Source organism: Cicer arietinum, chromosome 5 (assembly GCF_000331145.2).
Source record: "Cicer arietinum cultivar CDC Frontier isolate Library 1 chromosome 5, Cicar.CDCFrontier_v2.0, whole genome shotgun sequence".
Taxonomy (NCBI): domain Eukaryota; kingdom Viridiplantae; phylum Streptophyta; class Magnoliopsida; order Fabales; family Fabaceae; genus Cicer; species Cicer arietinum.
In genome coordinates, this window is record NC_021164.2 from 256,059 (window position 1) to 275,378 (window position 19,320).

At 33.9% G+C, this 19,320-nt stretch overlaps 1 protein-coding gene across 1 annotated transcript; it reads right to left on the bottom strand.

Annotated features, from left to right (window-relative positions):
* Window positions 1-111: 111 nt before the first annotated feature.
* On the bottom strand, window positions 112-13,915 carry LOC101494281 (uncharacterized). The gene is made up of 16 exons (XM_004499494.4): window positions 13,090-13,915; window positions 12,674-12,748; window positions 12,518-12,580; window positions 12,051-12,227; window positions 10,233-10,802; window positions 9,379-10,116; window positions 8,657-8,935; window positions 8,387-8,542; window positions 7,431-7,753; window positions 5,960-6,419; window positions 5,126-5,455; window positions 3,665-4,439; window positions 3,483-3,541; window positions 1,986-2,462; window positions 1,657-1,695; window positions 112-459 (listed from the first exon to the last, which is right to left on the bottom strand). Exons 1-16 carry the CDS (start codon window positions 13,765-13,767, stop codon window positions 274-276), a joined length of 5,385 nt encoding a protein of 1,794 aa, XP_004499551.1. The 5' UTR covers window positions 13,768-13,915; the 3' UTR covers window positions 112-273.
* Window positions 13,916-19,320: the final 5,405 nt, after the last annotated feature.

Below are 19,320 nucleotides of genomic sequence, written 5' to 3' on the forward strand. Positions count from 1 at the left end.
ACGCACATACCTCCATTCTCTTTATATATATATATATATATATATATATATATATATATATATATATATATATATATATATTTGTGTCGCATCATTAACTCTACACACGACTGACATAATAAGAAGGCTCCTAAGGCAAAGCTTAAAATATATTACAAGTTGCCTAAGCCGATTCTCGTGAATTTCAAGACTAGTGTCCAAAATTTCCTCCTATACATGTGTTATCTACTTACTCTGTTCAATATGTCCACACCACCACATTCCCTAGTATCACTACAACAAGGAAGAACTCATAGAATTGGCAAAGAAATGCTCAGCACAAATCAACTTCTGTTGACGTGATTTGCTTCCAATAAGATTCTGTAGCATAGAGGGGCCTCCACCAAATCTAGTTTGATACATTTTCCTCACAATTAGGTGTTTATCCAGAACCATCAATTCCAGAAGAGTTCTACAGCTCTGTCAAACACATGAATAAGCATTTACTCAAATGAGAAGTGCACAAAAACAAGGAAAACACATTGGAAAAAATAGCAAAAATAATGATTTTAAAGTTGAGGATTACAATAAACCATAAAATTGATGAAACAACTAATATAGTACAGCTTCCTACAAAAAAACAGGCATTTTATGGTGGCTTCTAAGGCAAAAGAGCAATCATGTCCCTCCCTAGTCTACCATCAATAATAAATACCATTAGATCTATTAAATTAATTAAAGGGTTCAGATTTGTTGCAAATAAAAAGTAACATCTATGCCTTCTCCCACCCAATCACTGCTCTCTTTCTGTTTCCCATTAAAACGTTCACTGATGGAAGTTTTCAGAGTCTGCTTCTTGCCTTCCTTGTCATCTTCTTGCAAATGACTCTCCGACAAACTCCCATTATAATAAAACTGATTATGATTATACTAATTCAAAACCCTCAACAAATTATCCGTCACAAAATGCTGTCGTCCTCTCCTATTACAGACCACCGCACATCCTTCACCCCTAAATGCAGTGTTTCACATGAGACTGGGATTGCAGAATGGTGACCCTGTTTGTTTGTGTAAGGGAAATTGGATGTCTTGAAATTTTCACATATGGAAGCCCTTCTTTTGGTTTTGTCTTCATGTTATCGTCCATCCACATTATCCATGTTTCTTACCATAATTTTATGTAGTTTTTTCTCTGTTCCCAGTGTTGTGAAGATGTGTGTTTCCAAACAAAACTGAACACCACGTGGAGTTTGGATTTCTTGTTTGATCCCAATTTAGTTTCTTTGAATGTTTCATTTTTTAGGGAAAGGAGAGGATGGGGGAAGGCATAAGTGTTGCTTTTTATTTTCAACAAATCTGAACCCTTTAATCATTTTAATAGATCTAATTGTATATTATTTATGGTTAATTGGTGAGGGACTTGATTAATCTTCCACCTTAGAAGCCACCAAAATTGAAAAGGGTTATCCACTCAATTTCTCTTACGAAAATTTTCTAAAGAAAAAAATGAGAATATGTTGGATAACATCCCAAGAAAAAAGGGAAACAAGTAGGACAAATACTGCCATAAACTAGGTCATCATAACTTGAGTACAGATTGTAACCATTATTTCTCAAAAAATATAATGTGAAAATCAATGACCAGAAAATTCAGAATAGAAATTATAGAAAGAATACCTGTGGATTCAACACATGCATCTGACGTAGAATATCATCCTAGCACAGACAAATGAAAATTGTCAGTAGGTTTTTCCCTTTCTTGTTGCAGAAAAAGATATAATTTGGGTTGCACATCCAGACTCTTATTTTCAAACTAAGTACAGCTATCAGCCACTCCATCTCATTCGATATGTTCTCACTTTAATATTTAAAAATTGATACTTGGACTGGTGCAAAATACTAGATTACTAGTAAGCAACAACACTCGGTACCAATCCTTTTTTGAAGTTGAAAGTTCAATCAAAATTTAAATAAATTAGATCAATGAACAATATATTCATGTATACCTCCAATATCCCTGGGTTCTGCATCACTATTCCAAGAACACGACGCCGAAGTCCCTTGTAAACAATGCTATTGATGGTCCCATCTCCATTGATCCATGGCAATATTGGCACACATAAATCACCAGAAGAAAATTTGAGCATTTCTTTCTCATGATCACCTCCTGACGAGCCAAGTCTGTCTTGCATGCAGCCTTCATTCCTGTCACAAGCTTGATTTTCAGGATCCACACCCTCGTGAGGAAGATTAAGAATTGTCACTTTGTGCACATTATCAAGGCCAGTGATTCTTTCCCTCAGAACATCAGCAGAAGCAGAGGCACTTTCTTCTGATTTGTAAAGCTTGCATGCATTATCACTTTTCTTAATGGTCTTGTTTGAGGAAGGTTGAACAACACGATGAAAACCAGACATAGATGTCAAAAAGTACTTGTGACGGTACAGAGCATCAACAATACGAACAGAATCATAAGCATTGACCTAAAAACAGAAAGAAAGAAAACTGGTTTTGAAGCTGAACCAACTTGAGAATAAACTAGTATAATTTTCAGCAAGAACTTTCAATTCCATCAGAGGTAAATGACTCAAATTATTACTGCTGTCATAAACTACTGCAAAATCTAAATAAGCCAGTTCCAGCTGTCACACATTGTTCCAAACTAGCCAAAGGAGCATATATTTCCACTCATACCATAAATTCATGAAAACAGAGGAAAGATAGGGAAAAAAACAATCAAAAAATTATTATTAAAGAACACACTGTATAGTATTAGAGCTTCCACTTAGGGAAGTGTAGATACAAACTAACCTATCAATGGATTCCAAGGGTTTAGAGGAAAAACACTAGTATTTAGAAAAAAGATAAGACATAATACGAAAGAATCTCTCCCCCGAGAGCGAATATGCTCCTCAAAATCGGAATACCAGTTAATTTCTAAGTTTTACCAAAGATCCTTTCTAAGGGATAAGAAGTCTTCACTTATAGACTTCCCATATAAGGGGAAAAGGTATCAAAAGCAACTACCTAACAAACTCTAACTATCAAAACAGAAATATAACTAACCAAACAAACGAACTTCCTAACTACTCTAACAATGCATGACAACTTTAAGTTCCCTTCATTTTCTAACCTAACAATTTCTGTATAAAAGCAACAGTTTATTCAGAAATATTAAAACTATTTCATCCAGAAATGATTTGTTGACAAAATAATGGTTGAGTTGTGTTTTTAAAAACCGCTCATTCATTGAAGCGAAAGGGTACGGGGTTCAAGTTTTAATGGTATGACCATGGTTGAATTGGCAATAATGATATAACATTTTTCATGATATATTAAGCAATGCAGCTTTATTTTATTAAAAACCCAATTAGTCTTAATTGTAATCACAAACAAATGTCTTGGTATAATTCTATGAATACATTAAAATTAACTTTCAAAAGAATAAAAAACATGCTATAAATTAACTTCAAGTCCAAATATGCTATAAACAATTGGGGGACCTTTAAGGCTTTTCCAAATGCTTGAAGAGCATCAACAATCAGTTCATCTACTTCAGCTCCTGAAAGACATAAAGCCATACAACAATAAACAAACTAAATAACTAATGGAAGTTAAATAATTGATTTTTTTTTTATAGATTTAAGCTAATTACATTCTAGGTTAAATTTAAAGGCATCTATACCTGGCAAGTTTATAATGTGGGAAATTTCTCCCATGCTTAATCCTCGGTCACCAGCCTTCTGGATGGCAGCATAAACAACCGTGAAGACCTCAGAACAAATGGGACATTCTTGTTCTTGATTGGAAGGTACCGTCATCAATCGTCTTGCATACTCTGCCATAGCTTCCCAAGGTGATTCAACATGACTTTCTTCCTTAGGTACTGGGTCACATGAGTTAAAGGTTTCCAGCATATGATCAGCAAGGGAATAATTACAGCTTTGGTCCATTTTCAAATGAAAATTCCCCTCGAAATGTTGGTCATTGTTATCATTATCCTTGAACAAATCTAAGATATCAGCTCTTGAAACTGCAGTGCGGTGTACAGAAATGTTTATACCAGGAAAACCTTTTTCCCTGCGAGAAATAATTTCACCCTCTCCTCCAGACAAGGATTTCAGTTTCTTGGCTTTCTCATTAAAGGAAGACCCACTAGCATCAGATTTACGCTTAGCACTTCTCAAGTCACCGGCTTCTCCAACACCATTATCTGGTAAGCTTGGTGAAATTGAAAGTTCTCCTGATGAGATCAAAGCAAGCAAATGAAAAGTGTCCCCACATTGAAGATCTTCAGCAAGATCAGTCCCCATCTCGGTGAGGTCTTTATCCCTTTCCTTCAGCCACGCAGAAAATTTGACAGCTTGGTTTCCAGTATCACATGGAAATGGTGACTTAGACACACTATGCAAGAACTGCAATGAGAGTTCAAATCGTTCATCACTGTCGCTGCCCCCAACCTGTCAAAAGCCGATGTAATTAGAGTATGTTCAAACACACACACTAGTTAGGTTTTAGTAAACCTATTATGTAAGAACAAGACTGCAAAATACCTGATCAATTTTATTTTATTTGGGATTTAATAGGGTGTGGCTAGTAATATTTTCTAAACAAATTTCTTAGCTTGAAAAAGTGTTATTTCAAGTGAGCAGGTACATCATAGCTTAACAGGGTGTGTCACTAAGTTTTATGTGAGTATACAAGTATTTCAATCATATACTTAATATTAACCTTCGTACATGTGTACAAAGACATGTTCTCACTGCCTCTGCCTAAGCTACAACCTTTCAAATGTATAACTTATGTTGCATATGTTCTCTCAATGTTAACCTACATCTCATATTCTACATGATAAAGCTTACTTTATTTATAGCATATCTAAAAGCCTCTTTCAATTTTTGTATTTTTTTTTTTTTTTTTCATAATTAAGTGCTTTAGAAACTGACTAAATTGTGAGTAAACATGACATGCAAGCATATTCCTCAGTGTGTATTATATAAATATGGGATGCCTACTATGACCTCAAATGATGCGCAATAAAAGCAAGACTAAAGCATGTAACAGTATAAGGTCAACATAAAGACACAACCCATCAGCATCTCCTATCATGCCATAATTACAGACTATAGATGACTGAACTGTTTACCATGATTTTTTTTTCTCTAAGGTAGCTAAAAGCAGCAAATAGATCATGCTCTGAGTAATGCCGGAGAATGTCTGCTAATAAATTTGGTGCCTGTGGACTGGTAGCGGTGCTTAAAAAAACAAGCTTAAATAGCTCCACGGCATTTGAAACTGCCAATGAATCATGTACTTGTCCATAAATACTAGGTCTATTGTTTAGAAACCTAGAAAATTTCATATCAAGCCGGCAATGACGAGATCTTTGGGAAGAAAATGTATGGGCCTTCTCGCTGTGACTCTGAAAAATCTTACTAGGAATAGCTGATGTAGTTTTTTCATGTTCTTGAGATTCCTGCCACAAATTATTCCGTAAGTCAGATGACAGACAACTTCCAAAATAAATGAAGACTGTATTACATCAAATATTGAAACAAGGATTCATCCAAGAGGGATAATGTCAGGAACCTAAAATATGGATCCCTAAGAAAGAATATTTTTATTAAGAACTAGGAGAGAACTCTCGCATTCAAGGGTTTTCCCTTCACAATAGAGAATATACTCTATTCAAAAAATGTTTACAATATTCAATGATATCTCAACTAACTACGTAACTCCATATTTACACACAAGTATCCCAACAACCTCATAACCAACTAACTATAACAACCATTAACTACTTTAACTACTCAGAATATTTATTATACTATATCCTAGCAGATAATGAGAAGAGTGAGAAAGGAAAAAATATGATGAAATTAATAAAGAAATATTAGAATACGGCAAAATAAGTCTTATTTAGACACTTGGAAAGTAATAATTGGACATTATTGCTATTATTGAGGTGTAGGAGAATTACATATCTATTCCAGCCTTCATTTTGTGATTGAACATTTTGGTAGGAAGCGTCCAGCTTGGCCATCGTTTTGCAGCGAAGAATCTCATCAAGGGCGGTCTTAATACTTTTATTCTCAAAGTCATCCCAGGCTTCTCCATTAAGACTGCTCATTTGAATGTCAACATCAGGACAAAAACTATTGTGAACACCTTTACTAGACTGGGATTGCACAAACAGTCTGCAATCATCTTTATTTGATGACAAGTTCTGGGACTTGTCCAGCTGTTTTGCATATCGTTCACTGAGCATGTTACAGAGTCTATTCACAGCTTTTCTAAATCGTAAGTTACCATTCAGAAAATTCATTCTTCTCATACAAACACGTGGAGGAGCCGGAAGATCAGAAAGTGAGGCCCAATCTATCCGATGGTAATTGGCACCAAGAGCAGCACGGTGTCTAACATATTGGATCACCAATTGCCTGAAATAAGATACAATGGTACATATTCAGATAAGTGATAGGAACAGCAACAAAGAACAACAATAGACACAAGAAATACAGAGGTTAATTCCCCTTCTTACAATCTATGGGAGTATGGATCGTAAAAAAAAGAAAGAAAATGGTGCTATGGGGGAGTTGCAAAATGACAATGAAAAGATAGATAAACACAAGAAAAACAGTTAGGACTTAGGTTGGTAGAACTTGTAATTAGAAGTCAGTTATTAGCTAATGAGGTAGTTAGTAATTAGTTATTGGAGTAGTTAGTTGGCTGGCAGGTTGTTATGTTTGTTATGTTTTCTGTTTTGATAGGTTAGTTGCTTTTGATCCTCTTTCTCAATCTTATACATAGAACCTATAAATAAAGGTTACATCCCTTATGAAAGTATCTTTTGGATACATTAGAATTTTCTAACTAGTATTCCGGTTTTGGAGTGTATCCACTCTTGTGTATCTTTTCTTTCAATAAAATAGTTAATTCTTTGAAAATCAATTATTGGATTCCTAACAAAAACTGAGATAAAATAGCCTCTCTTCTCCGACCTGAAACCACTTGGAAATTCTACAATCCCTTCACATTTACTACCCACTCCCTATAATAATCATTCCTCTCCCTTCTCTCCTGATTCCCAATCTCTCTCTACGCCCCCTATGCCACGTCTCCATTCTGTTAAGCCTGTTCCCTCTCTTTCCTTCACCGCTAATTCAACTATCATTGAGCCCTTTTCTATTTCATGAATCCCAGACCCATTTATTCCATTTCTTTCTCTTTCATCACTCATTTTTCCTTTTCTCCTACGCACTAGTAAGTTGGGCCTATAAACATATATCTATAGCTTTACAGGAGATATTAAAAAATAAATGCAACAGTAGGCAGAATTAATTTGCCTAGGTTGGCTTTGACACAAATGACCCATTTTCAAAGGGCTGCTATTTCTTCTATAGTAAAACTAATTTGGCTTATCATTTAATGGCTCCCAAAATTTCTCTTACCTATCAGTTTTGTCTGACCATATGAATCTGCTTTGTCGTGGTGGCTTCATTCCAGTTAAGATACACCGGCTACTACCCTCCTCAAACTCTTGCATATGGGGCGCTTGCTCCCCTGAATAAATACCCATATTGCGTTGATCATCTGTGTGTTTATCCATAACATCAGTCGCTGCATCAACTCTTGAATGCTTTGTTGGCCTCAACTCGAGAGAATTGTTCTTCCTGCGACAAGATGAGTTACCTTTGCGTTCAGGTGAACTATTTTCACTCTGTTCATCTTTGAACTGATTAAGGCAATGGCGACGCTTACTATAGCTAAGTACCTGCAAGTGACATTAAAATTTTAAAAATAAAACAAACAAGCATGTTGGAAAGATTAGGAAGAATAGCAACAGTCAGTCATCTTGACACAGTAAACAGCGGCCCGAAAACTCAAACGAGTTAACTTAAATTTCATTTCACAAAAATAAAAAAATTAAATCATTTTTCCTCATTTGAAGTTCAAAATTAAGTTCACTTCCCATTGACAGTTAAATCTACCACTACCAAACCTTATTATGTCTCTAAAATTATAAGAAGCAACAGGTTCAATAGGAAAATTAGATGACACTGTTGGCATGCATGACTTATTGATCATAGATTGATTCCATTAATTCCTCACCATAATTAATCAAACAGTTACTTAAAAGTTGTGATTTTGCAGATAACTGCAAAATAACATATAAGAATAAAAAAATTATGAAGCACATAAAAGTGATGAACATTTAAAAACATTGTTTAATCAAGAAAACTGTAACAGTGTCTATTTGATTGAGACATGACAGGAGCCCATAAATCTATGTTCCCTCACGGACATACTAAGCATACTAATATTGATGGTGGGATACAATATTGATATTGCTTATTCCAAAACAGATGAACAACAAAATCAAGCCAACAGCGTGAAACAAACCAACCTGCTCCAAGGTAAGATTCAGATCCTTTGCAATCTTCTCACAGTCCCTGTAAGAAATCTTTTCACTAAGATCATCCTTAGTAACCTGCTTTAAAAGCTCAGCACGTTGTTCAGCTGTCATTAGACGATTAGATGCCCATGAACGGAAGCGGAAAACCTAACAATGTTAACAGGAAAAAAGAATATCTTTCAAGTTTGGACTAGAATGAGGCCTCAATATAATATTGTGCTGGAATCTGATATAAAGCATCAAAACTGAATATAACATTACCTCATGGACCACAGATCCAGGAAATGCATATAAAGCAGCTTTTTTATTAGCTGCAGCATAACAGTATTCCAATGTTCGCCAATATTCATCAACTGCATATCTATTAGATAGAATGAAATCATGCCTGATTCTTGGTCGAAGATCAAGAGATATAAAATTTAAAGATGCTGCATCATTTGAAACGGGTTCTTCAATGTAAGGCCTAAGTTCCATCATGTGTGTCAAAGTATGCGGGGTTATAACACCATCGCTAGCATGTGTAGTTATCATCCGAATGAGCTACAAAAAAGAAATACATGTCAAGCAGGCATCATTAAAATTTTACAATGTAATGTAATAGTAATTTTAGCTACATTATTTTTGGCTGACCATCGTGAGACGCCATCTACCTTTGATAACACTGGTCCCACTCATTCAGGTCTAAACCATTCTTACTTCAATTATTATTAACACTAGTAATTGACCAAGTTATTAGTATAATATGAATACAAGGTTAGGGTACTGTAATACATTATACATATATAACAATCCCATTTTTTGTTAAAGGTGATTCTAGCATGCAAAATCGTTGATGACTCCACCACTAAGCACATAGTGACCCCGCTCTCACCTTGATAAAATGGAACAAGTTTGAAATACAATAACAAATGCTGAATATAAGTTTTAAATCCTTCCAACAAAAAGCAAAACCTCAAATTTAGCTTAACAGTCAATAGGAATACCTTTAATCGACTTAAAATGTCAATAACTGTTGACAGTCTACCAGTTGCAAGAGTATCCATTAAACACTTATACTCGTTAGAAGGAAGATCAGAGAGACATAAACCCATCTTGCATTTTTGAATCATTTCTTCATATTTTTCAGTGGATCCAGCAACTTGTAAAAATAGTTCCACTGGAATTGCTTTAATAGCGGCACTTAGAGAAAATAGTTTGCTGTTACTATGAGGATTATCAGCTAGCCCGTTAGATGATAAAGCATCACCATGGTTTTCTGACCTATGCAGATAATCCCAAAGAAAACTGTGCAAAAGCTTTGCACGAATCATTTTTGCCAATATAAATCCATTAGCCTTCATGGCTTCGGCTTTATCAGTCTGCCGACCTGGAACAAGGCTCTGAGATTTCTGAATATCCTCCATTACAGGCATCAATTCATCATTTTTCTGACGACACATACCTTTGCTGCGAACATAATTATTAAATGATCTCACTTTATCTTGTATTTCAGCATATAACTCAGGAGATAGACTTATGGATGGATGCAAAACAACCACGCAATCTTTGGTCCTCGAATATTCAGAAATAACAGGGGAATATACTGTTATGCATTTGCATTGCCCTTGTTCCTGAAGTTTAGTCAATATTCGATCTATAGTCTTGCGATCCACTTTTTTAGACTTATCCTCAAAGCTATTAAGCCACCTATTTAGATCTGGTCTCAAAACAAACCTTTCGTCCTGCACAAATAAAAAACCAAAACATTTGTATTAGAAAAAGTGAATAAATATTCTAAGGCAATAAACAATTGCTTCCTCGGGTAATAGGAATATGGAATGGAAAGTATAGCTGAGACCTTTAGTCTTTCTAGTATCCTGATTGCCCTTTTAGTGCTATCAGCAGTGAACGATAGACTTGTATATCTTTGATATGATCCAGCAGAGAATGGGGTCGATACATCAGATGGAAAAGCTTCTGATAACCCAATGTTTGCCTCCATTGGTAAACTGACTGATTTGCTGTGAGAAATGGTACTCCTTTGGTCAAGGGGTGACACTTGCAAGTTTGTTGGTGTTTCTACATAGTTAGACTCAACATTGCTTGGAGATGCACATGATAGTTCTGCACCAGCTCCTATACCTTCCAATTTGTCAGGATCGACAAGTTCTCCATCGAAAGTTGACGTCTCAAATTCAGATCTTATTTTTGAAGAACAATCATTCACATGTTGGTCCAAAATTTTATTTTCATCAAACTTGTGAATAAGTGCAACTTCGAGTTCAGGGTTGAAATTTCTAGATGTCCAAACTCGAATTGTCTTAGACTTAAGGCATTGTTCTTCTTGCACTTTCATTCCAAATCTGTAGCACAAATTTATAAGTCGAATGTGATTCTTTTTCAGATCAATCTGTAGCCTCTCACATATCTGTTTATAAGAAACATCCAATTAAATTAAAAGTGAAGGGAAACATTATGCACATGTAAGGATGCATCATATCATTGAGAACCAACACCCCCCACACAAAATAAAATAAAATCCGTTTTAAAAGAGTAGAGATGAAAAAGAGTGAAGCTCGTTGCAGATGAAGAGCTAAAATGATCCTACAAATAGGAGACAAACACCAGCACAGTCCAAAATGGAGAGGGGTAGAGACGGAGAGAGAAAGAGGTCCTAAATAAGTAGTATTTATAGAAAACAATTTTTATTACGGCGAACAGAGGGAAAATACAATTTAGGCAGAGGATAAGATATCCTCCATGGTCCAGAGTAGAAGTAAAACAACAACGGTCCACCCAACCCAGTCTCTGTGCATATCACGCGTAGCAAGCAGCGCAAAGCAGAAAACCTAATACAAGCCTTATACACAACTCAGTCCCCTACAGAATTTAAATGAGCTGAACACTATCAGTTCCCATTATTGGATAACAAAATCAGTTACTCCCTCAAATTTTTATTTAGGACATATTTTCCCATTTATATCTAGTACAATGTGGCATTGGCATTGAAAATTGAACAGAGGTACACATGCTTTATAGGCTATCGGCCAGGGAATTGGAAACTGAGCAAGCCAAATAATCACGTATATATCTGACATCATGAACTGTTGTATAGCAAGAATTAAGAACTTAGTGACTTCTAAAAACAAATAAATAAAAACAGAAAAATAAATGAATAAATAAATAAAAATAAAAAACAGGAACCAACTGTGCACTTCAGCCCAAAGAAATCTTTGCCGTCCAGTAACAAGTTACTCACAGCTCATGATTAAAACCAGTCCTGGCACTTCTAGCTTAAGCATTTGGGGTTGTAAGTTCCTTAACACAGTTTTGAAGCTTTTTTTAATATAAAATCAGGGGGTTTAAATTTTAACCCACACTCTAAATTGAATTCATCACAAGATTTGGGTGAGCCTGTGAGCTTTCCTTGCTTCAAACTCTACGGCATTTGCATGAGGGGGCAGACAATCCACTTAAACTCAACTCTAACCATCATCTATAAAAGTATATCTCATTTTATAGAAATCCACTACAGCCATATTCTTGTCAATGCTATATTAAAAACAATAAATTGCATGCGAAACATTGACTATAATGATTTTTAATTCTCTCTTTTCCCACATTGACATCTTTTCATGTCTTACCAAAGAAGACATTATAAAAATCAAGTGCTTACCTCCTTTACAGTAATGCCATCTGATCCTGTAGTGTCAATAATATCAAAAATTTGATGTTCAATAGGAAGCTCCACAAACTGATCAGTGACTTGACATATATTCCCAGAGTCTGAGTTTTTATTGTCATCTTTAGATCCAGTAGGTATTGGGTCAAGAAGCCTCATGCAAGCCTCAATCTGCAAACAAGTTAAAACTTACAGCTATGGACAATAACAAACGAAAAGAAACTGCTTTTACTCTTTATGTGACTGACTGTTTCTTTATTTAGTTTCGATAGAATACTGTGAATTTGCTTTACAAAAGGAGAAGATTTCCAAGATTTTCCAAGAGAGACATTGTTGAGACAATGCCACTCCGCATAAGCTAAAACCCGCCATTCAAAAAACAGAATTTGAAGCATAAAAGGTGATGAAGAATGGAGAGGAAACAGTTCCTATAAAGTGGTAAATGGTAATAACTAACTGACCTTGCCATTGACCTTAGCATCAAACTGCTCCACAATTCGATGCGCTTTCAACCTGCTAGCAATCTGATCATACAATGCAAAGTGCAATAAGGTAATCTATAACTAGCTACATATAACAGAAAATATGATTACAGTTTTGGATAAGTTTAAACACACTTGTCTCCATGCCCTTTGTCTCGGACGCGATCCGCAATAACCAAGATCCTTCTTAATATCAGCCACAAGTAGAACCTATAAGGAAAATATTACACTGAGCATAATTATTATTATTATACATAAATAAACATGAGTTAAGTTTGTTGCTAAGACCAAGGTTTTAAAAAAAGGCGTGCAAGGCAATTAGGGCTTTATACCACAACACGACTGCGATTAAGGCCACATTTGACCCACAATATCAAAGTTTACTATGCAATTGCGGCAGTTGCCACAATTTAAGTTGGATGTTGGAACCAAGGTTTTAAATAGTCTGCAACCGCAATTTCAATGCAACTACAATCAGGTTGCATTTGACTGAAATTCTCTAAAATATCAAACGAAAAATTTAATGGGAATTGAATGGGAAGAAAACGAACCTTGCCATTGGCATTTGCTAGTTTGTCACAAATAGCTTTGATTTGAGGTTCATAATCCTTAACAAGGACATCAGTTTGAAGTTGGGTTTCTTGGCCGTCTTTGTCAAATTTGGTAATTTGAAATTCAAATCTCTGATGAGAAGCAAGTTGTTTAGCATAGCGACGTAAGTAAACCAAATGAGTAGTGATATTGACAGGCGTATAATAATTGGATTTGGAATCGGAAACTTGTTTCTTCTTTTCAATGGCGGCACGTTTGACGATTAAACCCTGACACTCCAAACTCCTCAAAACGTAGTGAAAGTTATTAGGATCAATTCGCAATTGTTTAGCAAGTTGAGTTTGAGTAATGCCGTTGTGTCTTGCATTAGAGAGAAGTTGAAGGACGCGAAGTTGAGAATGTTGGAGTGATTGGGAATCGTAAAGACCGAGGAAGTTGTCGGTGAGGGTTTGTTGAGGGAAGATTTTGACATTGGGATGATCATGGAAGTTAGGGTTTGAGGGTTCAAAACGGAGAGTGGGAATGCGAAGGAGGTTAGTGAAGATTGAATGTTTGAAGGAGGGAGAGAGAGGAGAGGAGAGAGAAGATTCGAGTTTTGACCAAAGGGATTGAAGAGTAACTCCGTCTTCAACCTCTGCGCATATCTCTTCCAAAGCTGTGTTTAACACTGAGTCCATTCTTCTTCAATTCCAGAGCATAGCCAGCGTCTGCCTTTGCGTCAATAGTATCCACTTTGTGAACGGGTTCTGCAATTGGTTCGTGAACCTGAGATCCTGCCAATTTTTAAATTGTTCGTTGCTTTCAGGATTCTTGAAATTTCTTCCTGATTTCTGACAGCGTTTTTTTTTTATAATTGATTATTTACGTAAAAAGTTAACTCATAATTATTATTTACGGTTGAAAAGTTAATTAATTAAAATTAAAATATTTAATAAATTTAGTTTTTAATAATATAAAATTATATAATTATTTTATTTAAAATAATAAAAAATAAGATATTTTTTCAATATCTCTTAGATATTGTTTTATTTTATTTTTTATTTTTAATCAATTTTTCTACTTTACTTTATTAAACCTAAAAAAATTACAGCTTTGAAATAAAAATCAGAATCATACAATTCATTTACTTTTGTGTTACATTATTTACTTTTTATTTTAATATAATAGAAACATAAATTTAAATAGTTTTCTAAAAATTTAACAATCTCCATAGATTAATATAAAAAATTCATTTACTTTTATGTTACATCATTTTCTCTAAAAGTTTACTTTTGTGTTACATTATTTATTTATTTTTAATACAATTCATTTACTATTTACAATTTATCATCAAAAATAAATTAACTTTATATAGATTAGAAGATAAAAAAAAAATAATTATTATTATAGCAATGCATACCTTAATCAATTTCTTATAAAATGAAAATTTATTTATTTTTTTAGCTATTTTGGAAAGAAATTAAAAAAACTGCTCACTGAAAATAATGTACGTCAACATGTGAAAACTAATGAGTAAGAGAGTGGCGAGTGAATAGGATAGTTATTTTGTATTATATAAGATAAAAAATAATAAAAATAAATAATAAGGTTATAAATGGCAGAAAATATAAAAAGCTATAAACTCAAAAGCTAATTGAAATAGCGTATCAGAATAAACTATAACCGAGTGGAAAAGGTTTATTTATCAAAAGCATCTATTCTAATCCAAAAAATTTATAAGCTAATTTAATAAGCTATAAACTAGCTTAAAAGCTAATTTAATAAGTTTATTTGTCAATGGATATGTCAATTATTCATTGGTGGTGCAATAAACTAACTTATAAACTTCAATTTAGTGATTTTTAGAGATTAATATCAATTATTTTTAGGGATTACTATAAGTATATATAATATAATATATTATATTTACATATTTTTTTATTAAAAAAAGAATTATATTAACTAAAATGAAAGTTAAGAATAATAACTTCTAGTGTCATATATCAGAAATAAATCTAATAAAAAAAAATGCCAATGGCCGGTGTGACCAATGAGCTAATCCAATGGATATTCCTCTAGAGGTTAATACTAAATGATATCATGATGATATTGATGGTAAGCTTTTGTTGGATCCCTTATTGTATAGGCAACTTATGGATAGTTTTAATTACTTTACTATTATGCGACGTGACATATCTTTTGTTGTTCAACAAGTAAGTTGATTCATGCATTCTCCTTAGCATCATCACTTGAAAGCGGTTCGTCGTATAATTCGCTACTTGAAGGGAACCTCCCATTGTGGTATATTATTTCCCATTGGTATAGTTCCTAAATTAAGTGCTTATAGTGATGTCGATTAGGTAGGGTGTTTTGATATTCGACGATCTATCATTGGTTGGTGCATGTGTTGAGACAAACTCCATATTTAAAGTTTTGATGAAAATAAACAAATGTTAATTAAGAAAGTTAATTATGATTCTAAAATGTTATGTTAATTTAACTTGTGCTTTTGAGTGAATTTATTTAAGAATAGAATCAACAAGCAAAGCAGAAAAGACAGCAATAAGAACATTCTGCATAAAAACAGAGAATGATCTCCAGTTTCAAGAACGTTCATCACAGCATATTGATCAATCATTCTCCACCTTTTTAACAAAGATTATGCCTTGAAATTTCATTCAAATAGAATCAGTACATGGCAAGGAACAAGTAGGATTCATCCCAGATCAAAAAAGTTATCTGATCACTAAAATAAAAGGACTCAAAAAACAGTCAAAAATAAAAACAGTTTGTAACTCTAAAATCAAATTGTCAAGAAAGTTTGATCAACCTTGATATATGATAAGACATTACAAAGGACATTCAGAATGATCAAAACAGGAACTTCAGATTGATCATCAAATCTCTAGAAAGATCAAATTGACAGATCCAGATTGATAATCAATCTTTGTTTTCTGCATAACTCAAGCAGCAACATCTTCTCTTCTGCAATGGCTTATAATTCTTCTTCAAACTCAATGGGCTACATTCAAAACTCAAGATCGAAACTGTACCATCCAAGATCAATGAATAAACTTTAAAGGCCTTTTTACTAGAAGACAAAACTGATTTAAAGCTTTAACAGAAAAGTCAAAAAGCAGTTTTTAAATTAATGGCTGGATTATTTTTATTCTGAAATATTGGTTTCAGTCAAAAATACAGAGCACTATCAACAGCTCTTTTTGACCCTCATTAAATACTTCTAAAGCCTACAAATAGAAGGCCAATATCCAGGAAAAACCAGAAAAGTTCAAGTGCTGCAAAATCTAAAACATCAATCACATACATACTTGAAATTCTCAGAAATCACAAAGAAGAAGCAGTTCTAAAAATTTCATATCAGATTGCTTGATCATTACTGGTTTCTTTGTAAAGAATCAAATCTCAAACAAGAGTTGAGATATCTTAGATTATGTCAAAATCAATCTTATTGTAAAAACTCAAACTATAAGAGTTTGTTTAGATTGCATTGAATCCTATCAAAGTTAGATAGGTGCTGTTGTTGCTTTCTGGGTGGAAAGTAATAGAGATTAAAACAGATCAAGGTTGATCTAGACTAGATGCTGTAAAATCAAGAAGGTTCTTGGTTTTAAACACTTAGTGGAAAATTTCACAGTGTGAGGACTGGACGTAACCCAAGTTGGGTGAACCAGGATGTTTCTTTGTGTGGTATTCTCTATTTTATCTCTTTATTTGTTAAACTTAATTGATTAACTAAGATAAAACAAAAACTGAGTTTTCTGTTTTTAAACTAATCAAGGAACGTTCTCTGTTTTATAATAAAATCAAGAACGTTCTCTTTTTTTTCTGTTTTCACAACCAAGATCAATCTTGATTTATTTTCTTAAGTTTTTAACAGGAATTTTTGAAAGGTGCATTTACAATTCAAACCCCATTTCTTGTAAATCGACATTGCTATTTCAATTGGCATCAGAGCTCGGTCTCTAGAAAGTTCAAAAAACACCTAACAAGTGCTAGAGAAAAGATCTAGAAGAATGTCGAAAGCAAAATACATTGTAGAAGGAGGATCCTCAAACAGACCACCATTTTTTGATGGATCGGATTACTAATTTTGGAAAAACAAAATGCAGTTGTTTCTAAAGTCTCAAGACATAGGAATGGGGCGCATCATTACAGATGGAGACTTCACACCAAGGGTTGATCAAGATGACTCAAACTCTGCCATAAAGAAAGAAACAGACTAAACAGCCGATGATAAAGCTAAGGTACTTTTAAATTCTAAAGCTCAGTTATTCTTATCATGTGCTTTAAGCAGGGAAGAAAGTGAAATGGTAGATGAATGCACAACTGCAAAAGAAATTTGGGATACACTACAAACCCATCATGAAGGAACAAGCCATGTCAAAGAGACAAGAATAGACATTGGCATAAGGAAATTCGAATTGTTCGAAATGCAAAAAGGAGAAACTATTGATGAAATGTACTCAAGATTTACTACAATAGTAAACGAAATGCATTCTCTTGGCAAAGCTTACACAGTACAAGAAAGAGTAAGAAAGATCATGAGGTGTCTTCCAATTATATGGAGTCCAATGGTAACAACCATAAGTCAAGCCAAGAATCTTGAATCACTGCCTCTGGAAGAATTAATTGGAATATTAAGAGCACATGAAGTATTGTTACAAGAAGACAAACCGATCAAGAAAGGAAAGGTAATAGCACTAAAAGCTTCTCAAGAAAAAATCTCAGCAAAATTAGAGGAAGAACCAGAAGAAGATGAACAAGAAGATACTGATGAAATTGCTCTTCTCACCAGAAGAATACAGAGAATGATGAGAAGAAGAGATGAAATCAAAAAGTGATTTCAAAACAAAAATCCCAAAACAGAGGTTGATAAAAGTCAAGTCACATGCTTTGGATGCAACAACTTAGGAATTACAAAGCAGAATGTCCTTCAAACAGAAATCCACCAAAACAATTTCATTTCAAAAAGAAATCGATGATGGCAACATGGGATGATTCAGAAGAATCAGAAACTGAAGAAGAAGAAGAAGAAGAAGAAGAAGAAGAAGAAGAAGAAGAAGAAGAAGAAGAAGACATATGATTAATGGCAAAAACAGAGGAAGAAAAGGTAATAAGTTCTGAATCTTGTTATTTATGTGAACAAATGGGAAAAGAATTTGATAACTTGTTAAATGACTCAAATCTCCTTATTCCAAATGCAATTCCTTAAAAGAACAACTTTATAAAGAAAAAGAAGAAAGTCATGCTAAAAATAATATGTTAAAAAAAATCATTCAAGAATTGAAAGAAATGGAAAAACAGATTTTTAAAACAGAGAACGTTCGACTGAAAAATGAAAACGAACTTCTCAAAACAGATTTATTAAATTTCATTAAAGCCAATGAAACCTTTCATAACATCATGGGATCTCAAATAGGAATTTTTGATAAAACTGGTCTTGGTTTCAATCAAACCCAAAAAACCAAGTTATATGAAAATTTCTTTGTCCCAGAAAGAAATGAAGAAAAATGCAAAACCAGATGCTCATATTGTAAAAAACTTGGACATCTAGAATTTGCTTGCTATTTTAGAAAAAGAGATGAAAAGATTGAAAAGAAGAAGGAAATTGAAAGAGGAAATCCTTCTGTAAAAACAGTTGTAAAAAAACTGCAAAAAAGAGAACAATCTCCAGAATGCTTCCGAAACGGAGAAAGTTCGAAAGCACAAGCTGAACGATCTGGAAACTCTTTCAAACCAAAGTTTAAACCTTTTGAAAAATAGATTGTTAAACCTATTTCAAAATCAATAACTAAAAACTCAGCAAATTTCAAGAATAAAGGAACGATACATCATTTCAAAGAAAAAGGAAATGTTAAAGCTAACTCTCCAGGACCCAAGACAAAGTGGGTACCTAAGGCTTAAATAATATCATATGCAAGTTGGTTTTCCAAATATAAAGAGAAAGCTCTGGTTCTTGGACAGTGGCTGCTCAAGACACATGACAGGAGATAAAAACTACTTCATAACATTCACCAAGAAGGATGGAGGATCGGTCACTTTTGGAAATGACAATCAAGCTCAGATTAAAGGTAATGGAACCATTGGTAAGACAAACTCTACTCAAATAAATGATGTTCAATATGTGGAAGGTTTAAAACACAATCTGTTAAGTATAAGTCAGCTATGTGACAATGGATGTGAAGTCATTTTTAAACCAAAGGTATGTGAAATCAGAAAAACAAAAACTG

Excerpts from the sequence above, each read along its gene's own strand:
- LOC101494281 (XM_004499494.4), bottom strand. The coding sequence starts at position 13,767 with ATGGACTCAGTGTTAAACACAGCTTTGGAAGAGATATGCGCAGAGGTT. Across the intron at positions 10,117-10,232 it reads GGATACTAGAAAGACTAAAG|GACGAAAGGTTTGTTTTGAG; the intron begins GTCTCAGCTATA and ends TTATTTGTGCAG. Across the intron at positions 2,463-3,482 it reads CATTTGGAAAAGCCTTAAAG|GTCAATGCTTATGATTCTGT; the intron begins GTCCCCCAATTG and ends TTCTGTTTTTAG.